We start from the raw sequence: 21064 nt of genomic DNA, 5'->3' as shown, positions 1-21064 counted from the left end.
AAATTAGGTATGAATAAGTTCAAAGTATTTGTATGTATCTATCATCATCTTCAAAGAAAAATGATGTTAAATCATTAAATATGTCCATGTGAATGTGAAGGGTTTAAAAATAAAGTTGGCTTTTCATGAAGTCTAATTTTTTGAATTTTCCTTATTTTTTAAAATTTTTTTAGCGTTTTAAATTATGTTTAGACCTATTAAGTTTTCTAAAAACCATTTTAATTTCTAGCTCAACTTCAATTTTTGTCTCAATAGTAGTTTAACTATGGTTCAATTCAATTCAACCATAAAATGATTGTTGGGTCTACATCAAGCTATTAATAGCTCTCTTCAATGATCCAACATTCAATTCAATCCAAATCTTAAAATATTGCTTTATGGAATGGAAATAGATTATCTCCATACTTTTGATATGTTTGGAATCACGTTACAAAGGTAAACTAGATATGCAATGTTGGTTTGTGTTTGGAAATGTATTATGGTGAAATATTGCTAACTATGAATTAAAGAAAATATATTATTTATTTAGTCTAGTCATAAAATGAGTGAATCTTGCTTTCGAGATCATTTCACTAATAAACCAAATATTTCATCCATTAATAAACTCCTTTATCAACCATTCCAACCATAAATTAATGAAGAAAATTGTGTACGGAGAGAAAATATTGAAATGATCCATTTTCTTAGTTTAGAGGCCTCTTCGTGCTCAATCTGACTTTAAAATGTTGACCTGGCTCTATATCGTTAATCTTTTGTATTAGGGGTGTTTTGGTCAAATCAAGTCAAGTTCTTCTGTGTTCATATTAAAATTGCTAGATCTAGGGCTTTGATTAACAATCTTAGGGTCATCTTATTTAAAATTTAATTTACACACATGTATACACATATGAAAGTGTTGTTGGAACTTGGAAGAACATTAGATTAGCTTAACAATCTAATCAGTTAAGCTAATTGGATTAACTTATCAAAATAAGTCGAGAAGAGAATTATCTAAACATATCCCCCGGCCCATACTTACCCTGAAGTTCTATCAAATTCCCATGTTTGCTAGCCGAATTAATTACTTCTTCTTCTTCAAGTCTTAAACAAAAATGCCCCTAATATTAAGTTTTGTCCTTCATGAAAAAAAATTAGGGTTTTCGTCATTGTCGGTAGTGAATTGTTTGAATTTGATCTTTTTTATTTAAAAAATAAAAAAGTTGTAGGAAAACTATGTTAAAATGTTTTCAAGATGTGCTTTAAAAAAGTTCATGTTTTATACACTTAAGGATCTTTATGAAAGGTTATGTAGAGAGTTGTCATCACTAAATTCATGTTTTTCTGATTTTTAATGGTACTTTGAAACGTTATTAAAATAAAAGGGTATCACTTCAATGAAAGGAAATTTATTTTTTAAAAAAAACTATACATATTAAAGAAAAACTATTTATGAAAAGTTATTTTAAATAATTTTTTTATAATATTAATTATTAAATTAACCAACATATGGTTGTGACTTTTGAATAAAGAGCTTAATTCATTAAAAGGCATCACTTTAAGATATTATTTCATTGTTTATATGTAAATACTTCTATTATTACTCATTTCTCATATCACATCTATTTATTGAAGCACATTGCCTTTATTTTTGAGTGTATCAGAAATATATATCAAATTATTCTTTGAGAGGCTTGAGTCTTTTGGAATTGTGAACTATGCTGAGGGGTGACCCAAAAAATGGACACATTGTTAAAAAAACCATTTTTTGATCCTGATTACCTAATTGTGATGACTTAGTTCTGAATCAACTAGACGAGTGGGCTCACATGATATTTGGGATATATGTGTTATATATATATTATTATATATCTGAAGAAAATTTGTCATCAACATAATTTGCACCCAAATTTGGAATATAGGTGGGGTAAATTAAGCTTAAAATATAGTGTTGCTTATATCTTGAAGAAGTTTTGAACATAATTTTTTTGTCATCCCTACTTTTTACGCTCTGTAGAGAGCTCTTCCCTCTAACAAACTACACAACCAGTGAGTAGTAGATCCATTCTTTGTCCCTAAGCGTTGAGCTTCTATAACCTACAAGTAGAGAAAAAGGGATGGCTCTTCAAAGATACTTGTTCGTATTCTGTATTTTTTTGAGGCCAATCTTGAAAAATGAGGAATTTTTTTCATAAAAAAAAACTTTTAAACTTGACCCTTGTATACTTTTTAAAACGAGGCTAGGGCTCAGGAGTTCTTTTAAATCCTATATCTTGCTCTTCTTTTTTCAATTAGCATGTGGTTAAAATTGTTGAAAATTGTTTGTTTGAAATTGTTAATATTATTGTATTCAAAAAAGAAGTGTTAATATTACAAAATTCCAAGATTAAAATTGTTCGGTTAATTTAATTTTTTAATTAATATATGAAAATAGCATAATTTGTGAAATTATGTATAATATGATTAGAAATTTGTTAAACTTGTTAAATTTTATTTTGGGATCCGTGTTGTTCTCATTATACTTTGGAACTTATTATTGTCCTTTAAACATTTAATTCAAGTCATTTGGAGTTATATACGCATTAGCACCGTTATACTTTTTTTTTGAACCAATAGCATAATTAGACATTTAAAATTTTAAAATCTAAAAAAAAAATAGTTGGGCTTTTGGAGGCAGCCCTGAAACCATATCAATATGGGTCAGGTTTGGTAAAAACAATGAATTTAGAATAAACATGCTCATGGTCTTGAGCTCTTAAGGCTTGACTCAATTTTTATTGACTGCTCTACTTACAATAATCTGACAAAAGATAACAAATTTGAATGTAGAATGACAATTAGGTTTCAAAAAGATTCTATTAATGATAATTAAGTTTTCAATAAAATTTTTGAAAATAAATTACAAATATCAATTTAGACAATTATAAATTAAGAATTTTAATTATAGATAATTACAAAAATATCATTCTGCTCTTTTATTTATAACTGGTTTTCTCAAATTTATAATTGAAATATCATAATTTGTAACTAAAATTTTATAATTTATAAATAAAATTTTATAATTTACTATGAAATGGGGCAAATGCGATTTTTTCACGATTATGACAAGTTATATTTGCGATTTATACATAATTTTTTTTTAGTTACTCACATTTATTTTTTAATGGGAGTCAATTTTATTTAAAGTATTATCAAGCACTAAACGAGGCATCTCTACTGTAAAGGATTCAGTTCTTGATTTTTCAGTGGGAATTGAGAAAATTCAGAACTGAATGTCTATTTTTTGGGCCAAAAGTCCATGCCCCAAAAATCACTAGTTCACTGCACAATTCGTATTTTCATTCTGGGCTAAGCCCTCCTCTTGTATAAGACGACACTAGTACACAACGCCGCTGGAAATCCAATCAATTCCCATATCCACAATTCAGAATGCAGAGTTCCGACGACGAGCTCATCAAGCCGCAAGACCCGGTTTCTCTGTGTAGCATTTCTTTTTCCTTTTATTTTTGATAAACCCTCCTCGTAGCATTTTTGATATAGTGTCGTCATCCCATTTCTTCTTCTGTTTCCGAAGTGCCGTTCTTTCCATTGGTTTGAATTCATTTCTTGTCCATTAGAAGTGGGTTCCTTTCAAAGTTGGAAGCAAAGTGCAGAGCCATGGCTTTGGTGGGTAAAAGCAAGAGAAGCAGGGATTCCATTGATGAAGCTGATTTAGATTAAAAGGGGTTCCTATTTTGGAACAATTGTCCTTAGAGGAACGGCTGCTCCGGACTAGTTCAGATAATTGGTGTCTGATTAATGATGGCACAAATTCCCCTGCCATTGTAATGGGCTTGTCTGGGTATGTTTTTCATTTGTTTTACTGGTTCCTTACTCTCTGATTTCAAATATGGTGTTGTGCAGCTTCTATGTTCATTCACATATTTGTAACTTGAAATTTTAGTTTCTGTTCAATTAGCAAGTTGATGAACAAGTTAATTCTAGGTTGCATAGATACAGGTATGGGTGTTCCATACGATATAGCATGATATGGTGGTATGATGAATTTTTAAAATTTTAAGATACGGGTATGAGGATATTTATAATATAATTTCAACATTTTATAATGTAGGTATATGTATTTTGATTTCTAAACAAATATTTCTAAAGTAATATAAAAATATTTATAGCAATCAACTAAAATATTTAAGTGTTTTATTAAGTTTTTAAGTGATTTAATAAAAAATTGCTGGAAAAAAATCATATTATAAATGTTATAATAGGGGATACATAAGTATCCTATAAGTATCGTATCGGGTACGTATCGAATACGGATATGTTTACTTTTTTGAAGTATCTGTGCTTCATAGGTTAATTCCAAAGTGAATTCTAAACTTATGTGTTTCAGTATATATTTAAGGCATTTTTCTTCAATCAAATCATATTAGAACAAGTGAATTCTAAATTAAAAAAAAAAGTCTCAAGAACAATTGTCAGTAATATTACTGGTAATCAGGAATAATAATAATAATAATAATAAAAAAAAAAAGGCACATCCTAATTTGATTGAAAAAATGTATCCTTAAGTTTACAAGTTTAAGCTTAAGAACCCACTTTTGCCGTCTATGTTTTCTTGGTTGTGTGCCTTGTCAATGGTGGATGAGAAATTCGTACATAAATTCTTCCTTGCTTGCACATAGGCATGTTTGGAATACGAAGTTGAGTGAAATGAAATAAAAGATATGATAAAAAGTGATTTTAGAGATGAAAAATAACACTTGTGCCCCTATTTTTAAACTGTATAAAAAAGGAATTATATCGTTAATGATTGTTTCATGGCATACCAGATATTGCATAAAGATGATAGTGAGTGATTATTTTTCCAGCATTCATACAGAATGAGCTTTAAGTAGGTTTAAGGTTCCAACATGAACTCATCAAAATGGATGTAAGTTAACCACACCACCTGAAGCACTTGTGTACTTTACTTCACAATGGTTTGTGTTGGATGGTCCAGAATCATAGGTTGTGTATTGATGGTCTTCTTTCTTTCCCAATGACATAAATTACTTGCCAATAGTCACTTCTTGATCTGCTGCTGATATGCTAAGGAGAAGAAAAAGTTTGTTTTATTGTTTCTGCTTTTGGTAAAAATAAGCATGAAAATGAATGTCCTATCTGAAAGTGGATGTTCTACATAGGAAACTTTCAGAACTTGTCGAAGTCAGGTCTGTGTTGCGAGATCAGATTCCTGTCATCAGAAGATTTTCTGGGGGAGGCACTGTTATTGTTGACCAAGGGACCATATTTGTTACTCTCATATGTAATAAAGATGCCGTTCCAGATATTCAACCCTTTCCCCGTTCCATCATGTCGTGGAGTGGTCAGTTATACAGTGAAGTTTTCAAAGGGATTGGTGATTTCCAGCTCTGCGAGAATGGTACATAGGTTGCCCCTTAACCATTGTGCCTTGTCTAGTTTCATAGAACCCTTCCATCACCAAGTATACATTTATCTAAAGCATCCATATATTTGATTGTGTCAGGTCAATTGAGCTGTTGCATTCTGTTTCAAATCCTTGGCTTAGATCCAACAAACAAAAATATCCTTTTGGGGTTGATATTCGATAATTGGTTCTCAACAATAGATTATACATAGATACATCAGTGTAAAAGACTTGGGAAGTTTTGTTATCCTTTATATATTTTATTCTTGAAAATGGAAACATATTCTTTTTTGGTTTAGGGGCTTTATTTAATAAATTGATTTTAATAATTTTCTGTTGGTTGTTTGTTCATAAGACAAACTGTATTTGATAACCGTTCCACTCTTCACCCTTCATCTGTTGTGTCCTTTTGTATTGATTTTGGACTTTTAAAACAAGCACACGTCTTGCATTTGGAACGAGTTTACTCTCTGAAGTAACTCTTTTTTAATCTGCCGTCCGAACTTGCAATCTATAGGTTGAATGTGCAGCACACTAACCATCAAGCTTCAAGTTTTCATGGCCTCTCTGAAGTAACTCTATAGATTCTATAAAATGTTCTGTATCATTTTTAAGAATCTTATAATGAAGTTTTGATGGAATCAGATCTGTATCTTTTTCAAGATTCATGTAATGAAATTTTGATTCCGCTTTCCCTGTAGATTATGTGTTTGGTGATCGTAAGTTTGGTGGAAATGCTCAATCTATAATCAAGCACAGGTGGATCCACCACACATCTTTCTTATGGGATTACGAGGTTAAGAACATGGCCTACCTCAAGTTACCAGCAAAGGCTCCCAATTACCGACTTGTAAGAATACCCTTTTTTTTTTGTGTCTGCTGTTGATTTGCTTTTCAAAATTTTGCAATTAAAATATTTTTGGTTCTAGTTTGATGGAATCTGTTAGTGCTAATTCCTGTTGTCACCTATCTACAGTTTATTGGTTTGAATGATTATTACTTCTCTAAATATTGAACTAAGATATTGCGTATTGTGTTTCTGGGAGAAAAAGGAAGGGGATGCTATCCTGCATTATGCCAGCTAAAACATTAAAACACACACACAGACACGCACACTGAATTTTGCATGTTAAGCACGCATCTGTTTTTCTCTAGTGTGATTGTTCTCATGTGTTTAGTGGTTTTAAACATGACAAATAAAAATTTATAGTAATCAAGACCTATTGTTGAATAGCATATTGGAAGAGTTGGTTGCGAGTAGAGCACAATAATGCTATGCAGTCATATAGCTAATCTTATTTAATAGGATAAATCTTGATGTTGTTGTATGTAAAAAGAACATTTTATAGAGATTTCTTGTTCTCTCATGGTAAAACTTGTAGATTCTCATTGAACTGGAAAAAATGAAGTTGAAAGAGAACAGAATGCGCATGTGTGTGTGTGTGTGTGTGTGTGTCCTTAATGAATGGTATAATCCTCACAGTAGCCAGAAGCCGTTGATATTGAGTTCCAATGATCTCTGAACTGGGATACTCCCCCCGCCTCCCTCATTCCATTGCTTGATATCCTGGGAAACCTGTCACCGATATCTTAGGGATGTCTTTGGCATTTTTATTTAACACAGCTGCATATGTTAGACTCGAATCCAAGATTCCAAAATAAGTTGATTTGACTTTCTTGACTAGTCAAACAAAGTGTCCCTTCACCTATTAGGGATATTCTATTTTGCTTTTTTGGCATCCTTGTATTGGCTTTAGGATATAGGGTTTTTCCACCTGTATTATGGGCTTCTTTGGTTTGTCATTGTGTTCACACAGCTTTCTTCTTGCAGGCTAGGGGCCATATGGATTTTGTATGTCGAATGAATGAATTTCTGCCTCGATCGGAATTTGTACGAAAGACAATTAAGGCAATCAGATCTCGTTTCTCTCTGGAATCTGTAGCTGATAATATTGCGGAGATCGATGTTCCCTCTGCAACCCATTTTTCTCCCAGCACTAGGCTTGTTACTGAGCATGATATAAGGGAAGTGTGTCACCAGTCACAAAATATCATTCAGTGATGTGGTGAGGTGATTGCCAAAGCATGGTAAGTTAGAGAAAATTAATTGGGACATAGAATTGTCTATGTTTCTCTTGAAATTCTTTGGGAAACCTGCCTATAAAATATAGGTAGACTGAACTAATCATGAAAAAACTTACAAACATATCAGGTTTCACTCAAAAGTTTGTTTGGATTGCTTATTTGTGTTTTTAATAATTAGTTTGATCTTTATCAATGGGAGTTGGAGCTAGTGGAAAGGTCTAGCTTCTCAAAACGTGACGATCCAAGATTGAAATCTCTACTAAAAGAGATACTCACATTTAATATTAAATCCTCCTTTGAACAATTAATTGCATTTGATTTCCATATGTAGGTGAACTGGCAAACATATATGATTTAGTTGGTTCATAGTTTCCATTGTCGTAATTTGTTTTTCTGGAAAAAGTACCTAATTATGCGCACCCTGTGTAATTTATTCCTAATTGGAGAACAGTTGTGAGTGATAAAAAAATAATTAGTTTAGTCTTTCTAATTGTCAAAGGTGGTGTTTAACTCTATCTAAGATTTTTTTTTTTTTTTTTTGACTTTGGCTGCTGACATAGAAGGTAGATTGCAGCGACATGTCTCTCTTTCACATCCTTCAGTGCAGGATTCTTTGGTTCCATACTTGAATTCATGCCTTTGTTTCATCTTTAATGGGATAAATCTGTACCAAAACTTGTTTCGTCTTCAATGGGATAAATCTGTACCAAAACCTATTGTTTATTTATTGGGGCCAAAAAAAAAAAAAGAAAGAAAAGAAAAGGCCAAAGAACTGTTCTTAGGTTTTTTTTTTTTGGACGAAGTTCTTTGTTAATTTTTCCATCTCGTCTTTGGTTAAAAAGCAAGATGTCAACGCTCTGGACTCAGTATGCAACTAACTTGAAAACTACAGATAGTAACAAACTTGCCCCTTAGCTCACCATCAATTTAGCGTTGGCCCTCTGCTCAGTCTACCAGTTACTAGGAAGTAGTGATACACCCAAAGGGGTCTCGAATATTATCAATAAAATTAGGAACTTGGTTATAAAAGATTGGATTGTTATTTTTAATTATGATTTAAGAGAATTGAATAAATGTGTAAATTGACTTGTTTGTCATGTATCAAATGACAATCTAATCACTGATTTTGTAGAATCATCCTGAAGGGTGCAGGAGTTTTATATGCTGTGACACGGTGACAAAGCCAGGATATTGGTTTAAGAGGAACAGTGGTGGAGTTAGGATCCTTGACACAAGAAAAAATTATTTTGTCTCTTCTAGATACGCTATTGCTCTTTCTTTTTTGTTATTCTTTTTTTAATTCAATATTGCAAGTATAACAAGCTAGCAAAAAAGACATTCAACAAGTTTAATCTAAAGTCTTTAATCTTTATTGTTCATTACTTTTTTTTTTTTTACTAGTCTCTAATTAGCATTTGGGATGAGGATGACATGGCTCTAGTTTAGTCAAACTAGTTTTGTTTTTTTCCAAAAAATTAATACATAATATTAGTATTTAGATATAATGAAATTATAGATTAATATTCACTAAACTTTGAGTTAAAAAATAAATTTTAAATCAAGACTATAAAAAATAAGATTGAAATAGGTTTAAAATTTAAAATATTAAAATAAAGGAGGGCAAAGTATAAGAAAAAGAGAGTACAAATTATAAAATATTGAAACTCATATCTTATGCATGTAACTTTTTTCAAATTGAGGGGGTGCATATGCCCCTTCAACTATAAGTAGCTCCGCTCACGCTTTGACATGAACTAACTTTTTTTTTTTTTCCTTACACGGTTTTCATGGCCTTATATTAAATATATATATATATATATATATATATATATAGAAAATTGTCTTAACTCTTAATTTTATTTGAAAGGTGGCTGAAAAATATAAAGGGACAAAATCTCTTACCACAAACACAAGTATAAGGTGATAGAGGCTGCGCGTTGTTGGATAAAATTCATTTTGGATGAAATTGATGTATAACTGATTTAGTAAGTAAGATTTGTTAAAAAAACATGTGAATTTGTTGATATTCTGAAATTTGCTGGAATTTAAGTTGAATTAATTAGTTTCCATTAAATGTGTTTGGATTAAGAAATTTTCAACTGAGGTTAAAATAAATTGAGGTTAGTAAGCTATAGTTAGGATAAAAATTGATTGTAACATAATTTATGACTGGATGTTTTTTTTTTTTTTTTTTGAAGAAGTCAGTTGGATAATAAGAAATTTGTTTGGACGATTTTATTTAAAACCAAATTAAAATGCATGATGATTGGACATGAATTTTTTAGTATATATTTATGTGATTAATTTAATTTTTTTAGGAAAAAATTATTAAACTTAAGACTACAATTTTTTTTAAAAAAAGTAGTTTAAAATTATAAAATACATTAATAAATTAAAAATCTTATTTCTTAGAAAAGTAGAATGAAATGATAAAATTTAAAATATTCAATTATAAAAATATAAATTGATTTATAAATTACAAAATATTCAACTCTCATATAATTGGTATTATTTGTAAATTATAAAAACCTTGTAAATTAATAAATTATAAAATATTAAATTATAATTTATGAATATTGTGATTTTTTTAAAAAAATCAAATATATGACAGTGAAATTGATTCAAGTTATGACAGTGAAATTGATTCAAGTTTGACGTGAAAGTAAATTTTTTATTTACAATTATCAAATTAAATTTATTTAGCAGCTGCAGTGTATCTCCTGGCAAAAGAAGGAAAATTAAACACAGACCGAGGAACTCATCCCTTCCTCCTGTGACTGATCTATCACAATGTGGGGAGAACGTGTCATGATTTCATCCATATGCCGCAGCGCATTGTGCTGCGCGTTTCATCCAAAGCTCTTCTTTTCGGCTTCATGTGGAATTAGCCTTTACTCTTCAACGCTTTACTCATAAAGTTTTTACCCAAACAAAATTTTGGACAGGGTAAAATAATAAATTTAATTATAATTTTTTTTTCACGAGCATCTAATAGTTTAAACTATTAAGTGGTGCGAAATAAACTTTTAATTTTAAAAAATAAAATATTCAATAATTCGCTGTTAATTTCACTTAATGAATATTATGTGAATCTCACAAATGACACATGAGGATGTAAACTTAATCATGAATTATTTTTTTAAAAAATATTGGATAGTCTCTATTATAAAAAAAGGACTATCCAAATACTTTCCATTAATTTTGATCAAATATCATTTATTTTTATATTTATGAGACCTACAATGGATTAACTTTTTTTAATTTTCTTGCCTTCATTCTCACTTTCAACTTGAGAAAAAAAAGATTCAAAAAGTTTTTATACGAAAACATTTATGAGGATGATGTCAATAAAGTAAAGTTTGATTTTACTACGCATGAGAAAAAGCTTGATTTTAGTTTAATTTAGTTATGAATTATTTCTTTTATTTTGTTTGGCATTATCTTCATGTGAATGTCTTCATATAAGAATTTTTTAAATCTTTTCTTCTAGAGTTAAGATTAAAAACGAAAGCAAGAAGATTAAAAAAATTGACACGTTGTGGGTCTCAAAAATATAAAAATAAATAATATTTAGTTAAAATTAATGAAAAGGTGTTGGATAATCTATTTTTTATAGTAGAAGTTATTTAATATTCTTTAAAAAATAATTTATAATTAAATTTACAACATCACTTGTCACTTGTGAGCTTCAAATAACATTTATTAAGTAAAGTTAATAATGAATTATTAGATTCTTTAATTTTAAATCTCTAAATACAAGCTGCCAGATGCTCATGAATAATATAATTGACGGCTAAATTTATATCTTTTTTTTTTTAAATATTCCAAGGGACTTTTGGCACGCAGCTGAGGCTTGGACACCCAAACTAATTTATCCTCAACTGTTTTCTAATATTCCACAATACCCCTAGGTTTAAAAAAAAAAAAAAAAAGTACCCTCAGATTGCGGTTTGCAGAGTTCTGCTCTGGAAGCTAGTCCCGCTATGTGTCGTCCCAGTACCGTCTCGCGGTCGTCGTTAAGCATTCTCCGGTGAGTATCCCTCCGTCATCTCTATGGGACAGCATCCACTCTATTTTCGTTTCTGTTGCCAGGGTGTCGTCCCTCTGTTGCTGTTTTGTTCTTCTGGTTTTTGGTTTCGTCCCTGTCTATTGGACAACAATCCACTCCATTGCATGTGCGCTCCGGATTATGCCAAGTCATCTGAATACGTGGACTAAATCCTGATCAACCAAAATGATTTAATCCCTGCCATACCTATTAAATCTTCATTTCTGTCTTCGGCAAGTTCGTATTGCTTTTGGTGGCCCTTCGATGTTTCAGTGCTTCTTCTGCTTGCTTGGCTTCATTCGAAGATTCTGGTATTTTTGGCTGAGTCACTGACTCACTGTTGTAATGACTCAAAAATTAAGAAATAAAATAAAATTATTTATTACTAATTAATGAGATATTTTAAAGCTATATTTTTATAAATTAGAAAAAATATGATAAAAGACGTTGGTAGTCTAGTGATAAGTTGCTAGTAACTTTTTCTTCCACCTGTAGGGTACAAATCTTTGAAGTGCAGCAGAAGAAATTTCATTCTGCTTCAGTTTTTTTAATGAAATTACTGAAATGCCCCTGGGAAAAAAAAGAGAGAGAAGAAGCACTCACTATTCTCCATTCCCATTACCAAACGTTCTAGAACCAAGGAGAGCAAAAACTAAACCCATCGTCCTTCTCTCCCACCCCCAATTTTTCTCCTATGTGGTTCAACGATGTCAGTGTGGGTGGAGCGAGATTCTTCGTCCTTCTCCGTGCGAACAATTATGTAGGTGCGTTGAGATTTCGATCGTTCTTCCTCCCCCGTTTCTTCTCTGTTTGTGCGTTGCTGTGAGTTCTGCTGCTGGTTTTCTCTTCCATCGTATTTCTTGCTCCAAGTGCGTCGGTCTCTCTCCCCCTTCTTTCTCCATGTTCATTGATCTGCACTTTGATCTTCCTCTTCCTTCTAGACGCCGCTGATTGAGGTGAGGAGTTTTGGGCATTTCTCCTTGTTAATTTGCGCGTGTGCGTGTGGTGTAAGGATTGAAGTTTTAATCTTTTCCCCTTGTGCTGTTGTGTGCGTTGAATGGGGAGGGAAATGGATTCAAACTGAAAATTGTAGTCTTAAATGCAAGATGAGGATGGCTGATTTGGTTTTATTTGAGGAAAAAAAATTAATTCGTTGAAGGGATAGAATTTGGGAACCGATTAATTCAAAGATTGGTATGGGCAATTCATTCATTCATTTTGAAATTGGAATTGAAGAGGAAAAAAAATTTGGTATTAGATTAAGGCTTAATGCTTGCAAGATATTCGATAAAAGGCCTGTTAGGAAGAGTTTTGCTTGATTGTGTATTGTTTAAATTTTGTTAAATCTTATAAGAAATATAACTGACTTGGATGATATTTATCAGTGAAAGTAGTTAATTTCTTGACAGTTGTACATTTAAGAATATATGAACCATGGTACTGTTTTATGACTTAATTTTGGGACGCACTTAAGGTGTTTGATGAAATGAATAATGGAATAATTATGTATTAATAGAGCGATTAAGGATGGTGTGTACACACACACTCTTGATTAAATAATTACCTATGACTAAAGCATTATAGAGGAACTTTGGGATGTAAATGATGGTGTTTGGGAAAACTTTGAATTATCTAAATTCATTATGATTGTGTTAATGTTGGAAGGGATTTTATTGAAATTGTAGAAAGTTTATTGAAATCTTATTATGTCTTATAGGGTGTTGGGAAGATGTGAGGCTTGATAGAAATTGAAAGAAGTGAATTTTTGAATTTGGAAACACAATAGGTAAGTGAATAGTGTTCAATGACTTGTTAATTAAAATTCATTTTTTTTTACTAAAATATTGATTGAGCATATTTTCACACACACATGATGTTATGATTTTTATTCTATTATTGATATTTAAAGGTTAAAGATTTGATTTGATTTTATTTATTTTTCAATATCCTGGTTACAAATACCCCAGAATGAAAACTTGTGTCAAAAAAAAATTTCATGATCAATAATATTCTTTTTATGAATGTCAGTATTTTAAAAAAATGATGATATGGTGTTCCATCAATAAGTGGATTCCATGCACGTTTGAAAATCTGTTGGTGGGACTAGATATAGAATGCTACTTGCTAACAATAGTCCTGTTTGCCCTTGGTGTGCCATGGTACACCTAGCTAGTAGGGTATTTGTAAGAGGTGCTAGCCCTGTGCGCAGGCTAACGCATGTGGAACGGAGGGATGGATATTTGTAAGCATTGTACTCATGATTGTTTCATGAGCTTCTAGCTTGTGCTTGTTTTGTGGCTTCAAGCCACGCTTGTTGATTATTTATCCTCATGGACTGCGTGTCCACACTTGGTAATTGTTTTGGTTAAGTCCCACTAAACATTTGAGTTTTGAAACTTGTAGTTTGTTCAAAATGATATTAGTCAAATGATTTGTATTTCTTCACATATAGATTTCGTAAAGAGTTTCATATTTAATAATTGTCTAAAATATATGTTGTAGTATGAAAATGAGATTCTGATGTTATGTCATCATTATTTAGATGCATACATATATGATTCACATGTGTACATAGAATCATGTGATTTGAGGTATGAATTTCTATTTTGTTTTCAAATAGATATTCCTATTAAGTTCTTGATTTTTATATTAGTACATTTTCTTTTTATTTTTTTAATTTTAAATTGAGATGTTATTTACTGGAAAATATTTTGGCCTCAGATAATATTGGCACTTAGGATCTCCTATTGATCATTGAGAGAATTTATCGCTAAAGCAAAGTAGACGAATTTCTTTGGACAACTCTCAACTTGATTTAAATGTGAGTTTATGTATTATTTTTATAATATGCTTCATGTGCTCTAGAATAATTGTAGATAGAATCTTAAAATTGTAAATTATATTGTTTGTCTGTTATGAAAGAATAAAGCTCAGTATTATTGATTTGATTTTGTAAATGACTGCTGTGGAAATTTTGGAAGGACTTATTTATAAGGGAGTTTTTGTCGGAATTTTTATAGGTTGGTTGGGACTCTTTTGAAAGAAACTGTTGCAATGGTTTCTAATCCTATTTCAAATGCGTTAAGATATTAAATTAGAATTTTCCTTCATAAAGGCTTACGCTGCATATATCCTATGCCGATTACCTTTAATTTTTAGAGTGTGACACTGTTAGTTTTAGTTTCAGATGCTTTTGATTTCACTTCTTTAGGTGGCTATAGTGGGTTTTACTTGGAATGTAGTATTACGCAAAGTTTAAATTTATTTTTCTCGTATGATTTGGTGTAGAATTTATTCAGAATGTTGCAAAGGTGGAGCAAAGCAATCACTCATGTTTCTAAAATTGGATCACAAAGTAATTTGAAATTTGGCAAAGTCATTTGTGCCATTACGCGCCGAAGTTATGCGAAGGTTGCAGCAGCATCTTCACCAACTTCAACTGATTCTAAGGAGAAAGATTTTACAAATGAATCCAAGGTATGGATATAAAAAATCTGTTTCTATTTATTTGAAGGTTCTAACTATGGAATTGAGCAGACATGTTAGTAGTTGTATATAATTGAAATTTTATATATGGGGGCTTTCCTGTGTGTGTGATTTTTTTTTTTTTGGGTGAAAAGAAGTTATAAAATCTGCTCTTGTAGCTTATTCCAAACAATGGTTGCTATATGCAGCTCCCCCCCCCCCCCCAAAAAAAACCCCAATTTCCCTGCATTTTTCGGGTTGGTAAACTCAGTCTCTGCAGCCTGCATTCTTGAATGCAACTTCTTGCAGTTTCTTTTTTGTAACTATTGTTTTATCAGTTTTTATACGTTGTGCAGGCAATACTATATCTCCTTGATTTGATGTGGATCTTCATTTCCCTGCATGTTTTAGGTTAACTTAGACAAAATGTTTTGGTCAAAGCCCTGTTCACTGGCCTTGGCTGAAAATTCGCTACTGAGAGTTCAAGAACCAAAATTTGAGGGCATCAAGCGATTCTTTCTGAAAATGTTGCTGTTTTATAGCAAACAGAGCAAGTCAATTCGAGGAGCTAATGTGGTATACCAGAGAATCCTTTCACAGGTTGATAAACCTCCTATTTATGAAGGTAACACCTATGCTTTTTGACTATGATATTGATTGAATTATTTAAGAAATGAAAGAACTGATATTTTCTCTTGTCATTGTTAATCCCCACTGGAGTAAAAATTTCACTAGTAAGATTTGAGGGTCTGCAGATAAGATATTATATTGGTCTATTGGGCTCCTTAGTTGTAGTTTGGAGGCTAGTGTTGAGTGGTATAGTCATGTCTTCCTAAAATTGAGGGACTTGAGGAATTTTAGTGTTCCAACTTACTGAAACTGAAATAATTTTTCCTTGCATATGTTTCTGATCTGTGTGACTTGTTTGTACGCGCATGCATGTTTTGTCAACAGATCCACTCTTCTAAGTTGCCTTGAGACTTGGAGGTCATGTAATTTTCTACTCACTGGTTTCTCATAATACAGTTTGTGTTGTTCCTAATAAGAGGTGGCTTAGCTCATTTCAGATTAGTGGGGATGTGAAGGTTTGCCTCCATGTGGATTTCTTAGTCACAAGTTTGTGAGGTTCTTGTCATATGAAAGTAAAATTTACTAGGATGTGGTCTGCAGGCGTATATGGATTGATGTCAAAATCTTGAAGATAGATTTTGCCAACATATGCTGGGGCAAAATTGTTCACTTGGCCTCCCTTTGGTGCTTGGATCATGTTTAGTGGGCTATGTTCATGAAGTCGAACTTCCTAAACCTTCCACTTGTGAGGAGCTGCTTGGCTAAGGTTACTATACTCATTTGTGCAACATGGTTTCTCCTAATACTAACAATTATGGGGTGTTATACTCCTGATTTAGCCTCCTTATGAATCAATGAAGACTAATTAGGTTCGAATCCCTCAAAGAATAAGTAGGATAGTCCTTGTACAACAATGGGACAATGACTAACTCTTGATTCTAACAGTTGGCAGTCTGACTAGCTTTCAGTTTCAATAGTAAGCTAGCAATACCATGTGGATTACTCCTCTCCCTATAGGCGAACTCTTGCCTCATATGATCACGCCATACACAAATGTTCAACACGTAGCATGAAAATTCATACTTACCAATAGCATGCAACTTTTATTGACATCAATCTCACCATATTATGCTTATCAATATCATGGATTGGTTTATTCCTCTTACTTTGAGGGCTCTGAGTTTTTTTGCTTTTTGTGTGCGGTTGCATGTGTGTATCACTTCAAGGGCTTTAACTTCTCCTTACTTTATTGAGGAAGGATTAAAAGAAAACAATTTGAGATAACTTATTTTTGGAATTAGTGTTCAATAATTATGGGCTGGGAGGATTATAATTTGAATTAGTTCTTGTATAAAAAGAAATTCTTATATCTTATTTTAACTGTTTTCCCCATTGCCTACAGTGTTTAACTTGGAGAAAACATTTAAAACAACATTTTCTCTACTTGTACTTCACATGTGGCTATGTTTGCGCCGTTTGAAGCAAGATGGGAAGGAGGGAGTTGAATTTGGGCAGTACATTTATGAGATATACAATCATGACGTGGAGCTAAGAGTGTCTAAAGCTGGAGTAAGTTGTCCTTTTCATTTCTTTAATTTATTTATTCTCCTCCCACCCAGACATCATATTTGCTGCAATGTTTTCCTTTGAAACAACATACACACACACACATTTCATATTCCTTATTATTTTATGTAACAAAATCTATCTATGGAAAAATGTTTCCTTTTGGACTCAATAGTTGACATTTTTTACAGAAATATTGCATAGGTTTAATCTTTGGGAAGGACCTGCATTTTTGCTGCTTCTTTAGGTTATATGTCAATGTCTATTCAACAAGAAATTTATATTGTTGTGTAATAAAAATTATTTAAGACATTTTGTTAGGTTTCATAATTGTATCTGACTTTGGGTGTTCAATTTTTCAGGATGATGAGATTGTGAATTGATATATACATGCATTTTCCATTTCCAAGCTTGTATATTCGAATGCATAAATAAGATTGGGGGGTTAGGAGGAATTGGTATTTGATGCATGAGTATACAAGCAGACTTCATGGTTAATTGAACTGTATATTCATATATGATAACTTCCTTTTACATGGCAGGTTAACCTCTTGTTGACTAGGTGGATGAAGGATCTAGAAAAAATTTTCTATGGAAATATTGTTGCTTATGATACAGCCTTGCTACCAGAAGCTAAACCAAATGATTTCTCTGATGTAATATGGAGGTAAATTTTGATCCCAGCTGTATTGCCCACCTCTTTTTTTTTTTTTTTTCTTTTGGGATGTTTTTCACTGACAAGACAGTTCCACATAACACAATGTCTATTTTTATTTTCCAGGAATATATTTTCTGATGATTCATCATCATCACCAGATGCCGCTGCATTGCGGTCAGTTCAGGTATTTCTTTGTCATGTAAAATTTAACTCTATCTTTGTAATGCATAACATGATACTTTTCATGTCAGGACCTTTTAAACTGCTGCCATTTTTAGAAATATCACCTTTATATTGAAGTTTCGTCACCAGACTGGGGAATATGTAGCGACCAGTTTATAGAAAGTGAATAAGACACAATGAGGGAGGGGCTCATTTTATTTTATTCTTAAACACATCAATTGTTTAACACAGTCATCAGTAGCATATTTCATGAAGTTTGAAGATAGCAATCTCTTTTTACTCCGCCAAAGTCTAAAAGAGTGAGGTAAGTGACCGTGAGAAAAGAGTTCTTATTCTTATCCTTGCGACATCCTTCCCTGTGGACCGCCCATTCTAGTTGCCTAGTCTGGACTGTATCAAGACCTTAAAGTTCTTCTGGGCAAAATATAGCTGCAATGGAAAATTGGAGGGCTTTTACATAATTGACTAGTCCTTAATCCATAATGAACCAATGCAGGGACATATTTCATTACAACCATTTCTAGCATTCCATCTAAAATTCCTCACCTCTTGTCCATGGAAACAAATTGATGCTCCTGCCTTCGTGGATAAGGGCGAGCCTCTTTCTTGCTGTTTGTGTGTGTGTGAGAGAGAGAGAGAGAGAGAGAGAGAATGATAAGAAAACAAGCCTCTCTCTTGTTTTTTAGAGCTTTACGTCTTTCGCTTAGATGGCAAATCAACCACTTTCTCTAGCAATGTTTCACAAATTTCAATTTTCAGCATATTGAAGTTCATCGCCACATTTGGTACTAGTTTCCTTTGCATTCAATTTTTTAAACCTTTACTTGATTCCTTTATTTTCCTTTCTTTTTTAATTGCTGCTTATCAAACGTTGGCTCTAGGCAATGGCCAGGTATGCTCGTCGGGAAGTAAGTTGTCTCTCTCTGACAGGTAAATACTATCTGTTATTCCATATCCTTGTATTCAATAACTGTGTACTTTGGAAGTTTAATTTACCCATTTCTTTTATTTTCGATTTTAAAAAGTCAGGGAGAATGACAACTAAGGAATTTTTAAAAAAATTAATTTCAAATCAGGATCTCATCATAACTAAAGTTTCCAAATTCAATGTCCATCCTCCCATGTTTCAATTTCAACGCTGAAAATCTTTAAAAAGTCCTGATCCGGTATTAATCTTCTTAAGAGCTCCTTGGTTGTTATCCTCCTTTTAAATCATGCCTTTACTTGCCTTCTCCTTCAATCTCCTTGTTCCAAACAGAGAATCGTGCCCCACATGCCCTGTTCTTTCCTGGGTAACAAATATCATTTGGTGAGAAATAAGTGAAAGATTCTTATCTTGACATAATGGTCCCTGATGTTACTAGTGACTCCCCCAAATTCTTTTCCCAAAAGTTTTTTTTTGATCTCATCACATTGTGCTTCGTGAATGTCACTCTTGCTTCTCTTAAAATACAAAAAAGAAAATGTCTCGAACAAGATTACTTCTAATAAGAGGATATTTATGCAATATACAAAAAAAAAAAAAAAACCAAAAAATGTGGTTATGAAAACCCAGCATATTTCAGAAATCCGATGTTATTTTGATAGCTTTTTCTTGTTCTTTTTATGAAATATGAATTCCTTTTTTGTGTCTGCTTTGCTTATTTTCTGAGTCTTGGAATTTGGATGATGGTAGATAAAGAAGCAATATATTCAGGGAATTTTTTGTTTACCTCACTGAAGCGCGAGATCACAAGTGCAAAGCAGCACCAATAGTTCATCATTTCTTGAACAAAATCTTAGAAAGGTGACATTTTTCATTATTTGTTGCTCAGAAAGAAACTGAATAATTATTGTACAAGCAGGTATCGATCGCCTGCGGGATTATTTATATTTGATTAGTTTGGCGTCCTGAAACTCGATTCTCCATTTTTTTGGTCAGATAAGGGAGAAGTGATAGTATAAAATAACTGTGATGTTTTTTTGTAATTATTTCCATCTGAAATATGACAATTAACTCGAATGGGATTCATGTATTTGCACTCTATCTGAGATAGAAGATTGTTCGCATGATTATAATCAAAGTATAATTAATTTGGAGCTCCTTATAGCTTTTTTTATTGTAATATTTGATTGGTAGAAACATATTTTTAAAAAGGAAATGAGAAATATACTTATTTTATATTTTTGGACCCATTTCAGAATTTTTTTTAAGAAAATATATTTTCATGCATTAAATATAAAATTGTCAATTAGGGTTGACTTTGCTATTTTAGGACTCTAAAACGGGTTGGCTCGATTTTAAGTCTGATTATATATCAGCATTTCATTTTAGCCGGCTCGGCCTTGTCTTTCAAGTAGAGTTAGAAAATGAGCGAGCTTGATCCTTATGGGTCTGGTTCTTTTGGGTCCAATCCACAAGGGTTTGAGCCTTTAACCTTAGGTTCTCATTTGTCACTCATATTTTAAAGCTTGATCTTTATTTGAAAGATTCAGAGTTGGATCCGCAAACCCTGTTTTGAAAAAGTTTAATAAAAATAAAATAAAATTAAGCACTATAAATTAATTAAAATATTTTAAAATTAAAAAAATAAAATTTTTATAATCTTTTAGAAATTAAAGGGTATGTATTTAGAAGTTTAATAGTAAAATTTAAATTTTAATTAAAAAATAGTTTATTTTTATAAATATACAAACATAATAATTATAAAAAAATAAAAAATAATAAAATTTTTATTTTGTACACTAATATTTATTAAGTTATATTAAATTAATTTTAAAATAAATTAAAATTAATAATATATGTAAGATTAGGGTTTCAAGTGAATAGGTTCTTGATTTCAAACGTGTGTTCTAGCAAAGAAAAAAATAATAATAATATAATAAAGTTTGAAGGGCCGTTTGGGTTTAATTTTTTTTTTTTTACAAGGCTTATCAGGAGTAAGCCTTTAAACTTGATTATTTTAAAAAAAAATTATTTTCAAAATTTGAACTTTTATTTAAACAGGATTTTTAAGTCTGACCTTTATTTTTGACTCTACCTTCAAGGCCTTAGAACTATTTATTTTTTTATTTTATAATTTAAAAATATTAAAATATATACTTAAAA

The 21064-nt window shown here is 31.6% G+C and overlaps 2 protein-coding genes across 19 annotated transcripts; both read left to right on the top strand.

The window, feature by feature from the left end:
- The first annotated feature begins 3656 nt into the window (after nt 1-3656).
- Nucleotides 3657-8865, top strand: LOC129284632 (uncharacterized). Of its 3 annotated transcripts, none has more exons than XM_054920156.1 (5): nt 3657-3817; nt 5157-5395; nt 6103-6251; nt 7233-7489; nt 8619-8865. In XM_054920156.1, exons 1-4 carry the CDS (start codon nt 3804-3806, stop codon nt 7461-7463), a joined length of 633 nt encoding a protein of 210 aa, XP_054776131.1. In that variant the 5' UTR covers nt 3657-3803; the 3' UTR covers nt 7464-7489; nt 8619-8865. The 3 variants fall into 3 exon arrangements, with proteins under 3 accessions (XP_054776131.1, XP_054776132.1, XP_054776130.1); XM_054920157.1 differs by lacking the exon at nt 8619-8865 and adding an exon at nt 8047-8602; XM_054920155.1 differs by lacking the exon at nt 8619-8865 and having other exon boundaries at nt 7233-7679.
- Nucleotides 8866-11411: 2546 nt separating this feature from the next.
- On the top strand, nt 11412-20058 carry LOC129321798 (uncharacterized). Of its 16 annotated transcripts, none has more exons than XM_054967697.1 (10): nt 11498-11516; nt 13252-13320; nt 14256-14355; nt 14823-15011; nt 15411-15624; nt 16972-17138; nt 17678-17802; nt 17917-17977; nt 18858-18906; nt 19652-20058. In XM_054967697.1, exons 4-10 carry the CDS (start codon nt 14835-14837, stop codon nt 19729-19731), a joined length of 873 nt encoding a protein of 290 aa, XP_054823672.1. In that variant the 5' UTR covers nt 11498-11516; nt 13252-13320; nt 14256-14355; nt 14823-14834; the 3' UTR covers nt 19732-20058. The 16 variants fall into 16 exon arrangements, with proteins under 16 accessions (XP_054823679.1, XP_054823676.1, XP_054823682.1 ...); XM_054967698.1 differs by lacking the exon at nt 11498-11516 and adding an exon at nt 12128-12490 and having other exon boundaries at nt 14834-15011; XM_054967696.1 differs by lacking the exon at nt 11498-11516 and adding an exon at nt 12130-12298.
- The last annotated feature ends 1006 nt before the right edge of the window (nt 20059-21064 follow it).

Source organism: Prosopis cineraria, unplaced genomic scaffold (assembly GCF_029017545.1).
Source record: "Prosopis cineraria cultivar Desert tree isolate PC_DT_omini unplaced genomic scaffold, ASM2901754v1 PC10, whole genome shotgun sequence".
Taxonomy (NCBI): Eukaryota; Viridiplantae; Streptophyta; class Magnoliopsida; order Fabales; family Fabaceae; genus Prosopis; species Prosopis cineraria.
This window is presented reverse-complemented; position numbering and strand designations above follow the sequence as displayed.